This window comes from Merops nubicus, unplaced genomic scaffold (assembly GCF_000691845.1).
Source record: "Merops nubicus isolate BGI_N331 unplaced genomic scaffold, ASM69184v1 scaffold27006, whole genome shotgun sequence".
In the NCBI taxonomy this organism is placed as follows: domain Eukaryota; kingdom Metazoa; phylum Chordata; class Aves; order Coraciiformes; family Meropidae; genus Merops; species Merops nubicus.
This window is the reverse complement of record NW_008616019.1, coordinates 22,395-28,394: the sequence shown is the minus strand read 5'-3', so window position 1 is coordinate 28,394 and position 6,000 is coordinate 22,395. Positions and strand designations below refer to the sequence as shown.

The following is a 6,000-nucleotide window of genomic DNA, read 5'->3' as shown; positions in this document are numbered from 1 at the left end:
GCAGGAATGGAGTCTCTTGCTAAACCAGACATGGTATTATTGTTTATGGAAGTAATTTATATAAAATACAATTCCAATCCCAAAATATTATGTAAAGCGTGTTTGAATGTTCTAAAGGAAACATTTTAGGGAGATGTCCATACTCCTGTTTTACCCACTGCTCTCCTTTTCCTTTCAGTAGCAAGTGTTTGCTGAAAAAAAAATTAGGCTTTTTGTTAGGAGATGTGCTGACTTAATTCCTAGGGGAAATATGAGATATTGTTTCAGGCCTGCACATTTCCAAGTGCTGACTTTAAGGATACTTTCTTTTCTGTGAGATACCTAAACACGGACATAATCTAAAAAGTTATTTTAACAACCCCTCATTTATATATCATGAAATTCCAGGAGGCTTTGCTGCAGGACTTCACTTCTGCCTTTGGTATAAGCAAGACTAGACTGGTAAATAGGACAGTCTATCAAGAACTGTTGACTTTCCTATACTTTCCCAAAGTAGGACAATATGCTGAGAAAGGCCAGAAAGAAGAGGTGGATGCTTTTATTAACTCTGAATTTGTACTGAGGGCTTTCTTTTTCTATGATATTTTTGTTTTATTGTTTGTTGTCTGCAGCTTTTGTTTTGTTTTGTTTTTTTCTGTCAGCCACCCAGAGCACAGAATAAGCATGGAGAAAAAAAGACTTAAGAACATAATCCCTCGCTTCCTATGATGAATTAATGTAGTTTAATGAAGGACAGTAGTGGGGTTTCTTTCCCCAGTAGCCATTCAAATAGTTGAATCCTCAACAAACTGTGACTCAAGAAAAGTGGCGAGAGAGCAAACAAAGATACAATAATAAAACCAGAATGAACCAAAATGCATATAACAGTAGGGAATTCACTGCTAGGAAGCCTGGAAATCAACCGAGGATTCTGATATGAGTTGACAACCTCCCTAAGCATCGAGGGGAAAGATCTAGACCATGAATGACTTGTAGCTTGTATACTCTGAGAGCTACACTAACTCTTCCATCATGACAAAACAAAATTACTTTCAAGCATGTCTCCCAAGTACTCTTGCAGCCTGACCTGTGAACAATCGTTGATTTTACCTAGGTTAATAAAACTGGCTAATTCCAGTAATACTGCCTATAGGAAATATGAACCCAGAAAAGATGGTCCTAAACAAGGCCTCCTGGGACTAGTAGTGCAGTAGCAGGTAATTAGTTCCAAACATTGTTAACAGACTCTCTAATACCATCTTACTGTTCCAGGAGGAATAGCAACAAAATACAGTATTGATACTTGTTTCTGTGAAGCAATGTACATGTGTAAAATAGCACAATCCCTGTTGGGATCAGGATATAAACTACCCAGACATTCAGTAGTTTTACAGTTGCCCTTATGAGATGCTTTTAAATCCAGAAGAAACCACCTTTTTCACTACTTGAAATGAAACTGTTTACTCCAAAGGCAGCAAAAAGCTGTTCTAAGCAGGAAGCGATTGTTGAAATGGATGAGAGAATTCAGGAAGCCTTCAGTTCTTAAACAGGCAGTTTGATCTGTAAATTGTGCACAATTATATTTAAGAAAAAATTTGTAAGGTTAACTGTAAAAGAGGTGACTCCTTGAACCTGCAATATCAGGAGCTGTGTATCCCTGTAGGCATCAGTGAGACTTAATGGCATTTAGTGTTTTGTGGGAACAGACTCCAGACTCATATAAAGCAAGTGGAAATCGTATATTAATTTACACTAATACGATCGTTGGTGGTGATGTACTTTATCAACTCAATGCTCTTTTGCAAATCCTAATTGTGAAAACCCTCTAAGTTAGTTTTTGTAAGCTTTATGAAGTTAGCAGTCTTCTGCAGAGTTTGAGAATGGTATCTGCTAAGCACAGAAAATACTACTTATGATTTAGAGCAATGTTATAGACTCAGAGTAAGAAATGTATCTGATGGTGGGCACCCATAAAGACTTTTTCTGAAGCAATTCAATCTCCCCAGTGTCTTTCCTTTCAGCACCAAATAAATTCCAAACAAACCCCAAAAGCCCAAAATACCCAATATACCACAGGATGTTCTTACTAGGGTGGGGATTTTTTTTGTGACATAAATGTTCCATAAGTAACTAAAACAAAGATCCCAACTGTGCTATACTTCTGCCTTGTATTTTTGGACAAGTTATCTCACCCTTTTTCACTGTGTATGTAAAATAGGGACAGTGACAGATTTTTTGTCTCCATGTATTGTGGATGAAAAGAGCTGACTATAAGCTTTAAAAATATTACTGTTCCTTTTTTGGTTGTATTGTTATTGTATTATTACTATATAGATTTATTATCATCATCAGAACATCACAGACACCATCTGGATGTCAGATTTGACATATAAGAGCACTTTACCTACAAAGTTCTACAATTTTGAGCTGGTCACACATCTAAAAGGCTGTTTCTTCTCTGTTACAGCTGTATGAAAAGGTTGCTCTTTTCCTGACAAATTTAGGTAAGCAATGTTAAATACAAAATAGAATTATAACGATGTTTTGTCCCTATAGTGTGATAACGTTCAAACTGACTGTATAAATATGAAAAACCCTGATTATTTTGCGATCTATAGGAATTACTGTCTTTCATATGTTTAGAATAAAGGAGTACAGAAACTAAATTATAGTGCCATTCAATCAGTGGTGGGAACAATCACCCATCTACCCTGCTTGGTTCTTGTTACAACCCCCTACCTTGTAAGAACTTAAACAAATTATCTTGGGGAAAAAAGTGTGAGTTTTCAGAGGGGCTGAGAACTTGCAACCCACAGGTTTCATGAAGACTTGGGAATGGGGGAATCATTTCTGAAAGACAAATTTATAGCTTGAAACCAAGGTCCTTATTGACTGTCAAACATGCTTTTAAGAGCAGTAATTTGGAGGTAAAATAACTATGTGACTCATCAACTCTACCAACACCTAAATTCTAATAGTGTTCTAGGTTTCAGCAATTTCAGCTCACCCATATCTTTATGCTAGATTAAGGACAATGTTTTCTAAGGGCAGCATGTAGTGTCAGTGTGGTAGCAATAGGCTGTCACTCATATATCCATAGCCCAGGCAAAGACTATGGAGATCCTAATCATGCTGGAAGTTTGCAGTAGTTGGTGGCAATTGGCAAGGGCTCTTTAACGTCATGAAGCCTGAAGTGAAACTCTTGATGAAGGCCTAATAAGTGAACCATATTATGGCATGTGGAAGTGGTTTGAGGAGATTACTTTGAGCTTCTGGATACCTGTGTATAGTATATAGGACCAGGTGGACACATTTTGGTGTCTACTCAGAGGAAACACACAGCTGATTTTAGCTAATGTCAGGGCCTTTCTACATGTGAGAAGTTATAGGTGATGTGTTCAAGGCACATATGTGTAAGTTAGCATTTTATTCTGTTGGCTCTCATTTAACTGAGAGTTATTACTTGTATGACAAATTTCAAATATTTTTGCCATCCTGAATCTATAGAAAAGGTACCTACTAGTTACAGTTGAGAAATACGACTTTCAAGTATGTAATTTGCACAGGCTATGCCCTTTTAATCCTTGTGACACCCTGGGGACCATAAGACACGGTATAGAGACCTTGAAGATCAATTATTTTCTGCCAGGTTATCATCAAGGTAGGTCTGCGTCTTGTAGCCTGTGCAAGCTTTTTTTTTTTTTTTTTCTTGTATGAAAACTCAGTGGGTAAAACTATTCTAATCATGTTCAGATTGTTTTGTGGTTCTCACTCTGATAGCCTAAGTACCTGATTTGGTTTGAATTATCTTTGTCGGTGTGATAATCAGCTAAGAGTGGGATTGGCAGCAAAGCTACATTCAGGATGTCCTTCTCCAGCTTTTATATGACCTTTTCAAAGCTCACATCCGTGGTCCTCCAGAGCACTGCCATTGTCTCTGACAGGCGTATGACTTTCACAAAGCTTCAGCTGTAGCAGCCTTGTGAAAGTCAAACTTGTCCTTTCCACAGACTGACATCAAAAATCCATGACATTTTATTTCATTCTGCTTATCTAAATATGTAAGTACTGGCATACACACAAACCTGGGTTTCTAGACAGGCATTTCCAATTCACTATAACACAGCTGTTAATTTATGGACTGTTTTATGATTTTGTTGACACATCTTTTTGAAATTTCTTCATGGGTAGGGCAGCCCTAATTAAATAGAATCTAATTTATTGTTGTTTCTGTACTTCCAATACTTTACTGAAGACTCCTTTGGAAGTAGTGTATGAGCACTACCAGTGTGATACCTAGAATCACCTTTAGTACCTTCAGTTCTCTTCTGATTAATCCTGTTCACAGCAATGGTTGACAAATAACAAGCTCTTGCCAACAGGAAAGTAGTTCCAGGACATAGTATTGGTGTGTTGGTATGGAAATTGTTTTGTTAACTACTGTCTCGATGTTTCTTTGGATGGAAATTAAGGGCCTACTTGAAGGGAAGAATATGTCTTCCCCTTTCTCATTTCCCTTACACCATTCGCTGTAAAATACTTTTTCTCAGTCATCGCTGATGAGTTCCCTGGAACAAGGAAAAAGAGTCATGCAGTGACACTCCACTGATACCTGTGTAGGGTCCTTAGGTGCCAGCATGGTAGGCAAATCCATAGAATTTTACTAGGAGGTTTTGCTCCACTTCAGTGTAACATCGCTAACAAAAATGCACTTATATAGCTTGTAGTGGGGTGCTTTCTGGCAATGTCATTATGGTAGGTTGCAGAAAGGGAAATGAGAAGAGCCTGAACCTGTAAAGCACAGAGGAATCCAGGAGAGATGTTTAATGTGCACATTAAATCTCTTGTTTACAGTCTCGTGGGAGAATACTTATCCAGATATCAGAACAGTTTTCTAAATCTTTACGAGCTCACTTGCTGTCTGCTCCTTTTGGACACAATTTCTTCTATCAGTTTATATTTTGAAATCATCAGGCTAGTTTACAAATACCTTGCCAGCTCTGATAGCTATGTGCAGCCTTTGTGCCCATGGAAATTGTTAATCTGATTAAACCTCTGAAACTCTGTTCTCTTCCTTCACAGAGCAGCCTCGTACTGAATCTGAGTGGGAGAACAGTTTCACTCTGAAAATGTTTCTTTTCCAGTTTGTCAATCTGAACAGCTCTACCTTTTATATAGCATTCTTCCTTGGAAGGTAGGATTGATTTCTTCATCCTCATATGTGCAAAATGAGGTAGGGAGAAGAAATAAATTTGTTTGTAATGAAAAAAAATAGGACCATATTATCATATGTCTCAAAATGCAAATTCCATACTAGCCAAGCAGGACAGGCTGCAGATTGTTGTTTGTTTGTTTGTTTGTTTTTCTTTCTAAAACTCAGAAACAAATGTAGTTTTCATTTCCTATCACCACATTGGCTCAGTGCTAATTTTTAACAATTTCATTAGTGGAAACAGATGCATCTCAAAATATTATACATGCAGGTCAGTTCACTCTCTCTTTATGTGTGTAATTTGTACAGGTTAGTAAATAACTTACTGCTGTGTCTTTTTCTTTCAGAATAAACAGGAAAAGGTAGGATAGGATAGGATAGGATAGGATAGGATAGGATAGGATAGGATAGGATAGGATAGGATAGGATAGGATAGAAGGACCTACAGTGATCATCCAGTCCAACTACCTGAATATTTTGCTGCTTCTGTGATATGATTAAGACTGTTAAGAGTGGATTGTGAGCTATCAGTTGGAGTTTCTTCCACAGAAATTTTTATATATGTATATATGCAAGTATCTTTCTGCAAGTCCCCTAAAAGCAAAAGAAGAGCCTTTGAATAGAGAAGGCTAGAGTAGAAGAATCTATCAGTGTGGATTATTTTCATGTGTGAAGTTGTGGGAATCATTTTTGCAGAATGCATGGAAGAATAGTAAGAAAATCGTCTTTTTCTAGTGAAAACTAACATTTTCACTGGTTTCTTAGAAAGGCAGATTTCATAGCCCACATTATGGTGTAAGGAAATTGAC

The 6,000-nt window shown here is 37.3% G+C and overlaps 1 protein-coding gene across 1 annotated transcript in view; it reads left to right on the top strand.

Annotated features, from left to right (window-relative positions):
• ANO4 (anoctamin 4) overlaps positions 1 to 6,000 on the top strand; it is a gene marked incomplete at its 5' end in the record, with an annotated part of 49,867 nt that overhangs the window by 25,030 nt on the left and 18,837 nt on the right. Inside the window, 2 exons of the mRNA XM_008942727.1 lie at positions 2,447 to 2,483; positions 5,062 to 5,173. Of these exons, the coding sequence (XP_008940975.1) occupies positions 2,447 to 2,483; positions 5,062 to 5,173 (149 nt within the window). The remainder of the gene's footprint in view (positions 1 to 2,446; positions 2,484 to 5,061; positions 5,174 to 6,000) is intronic.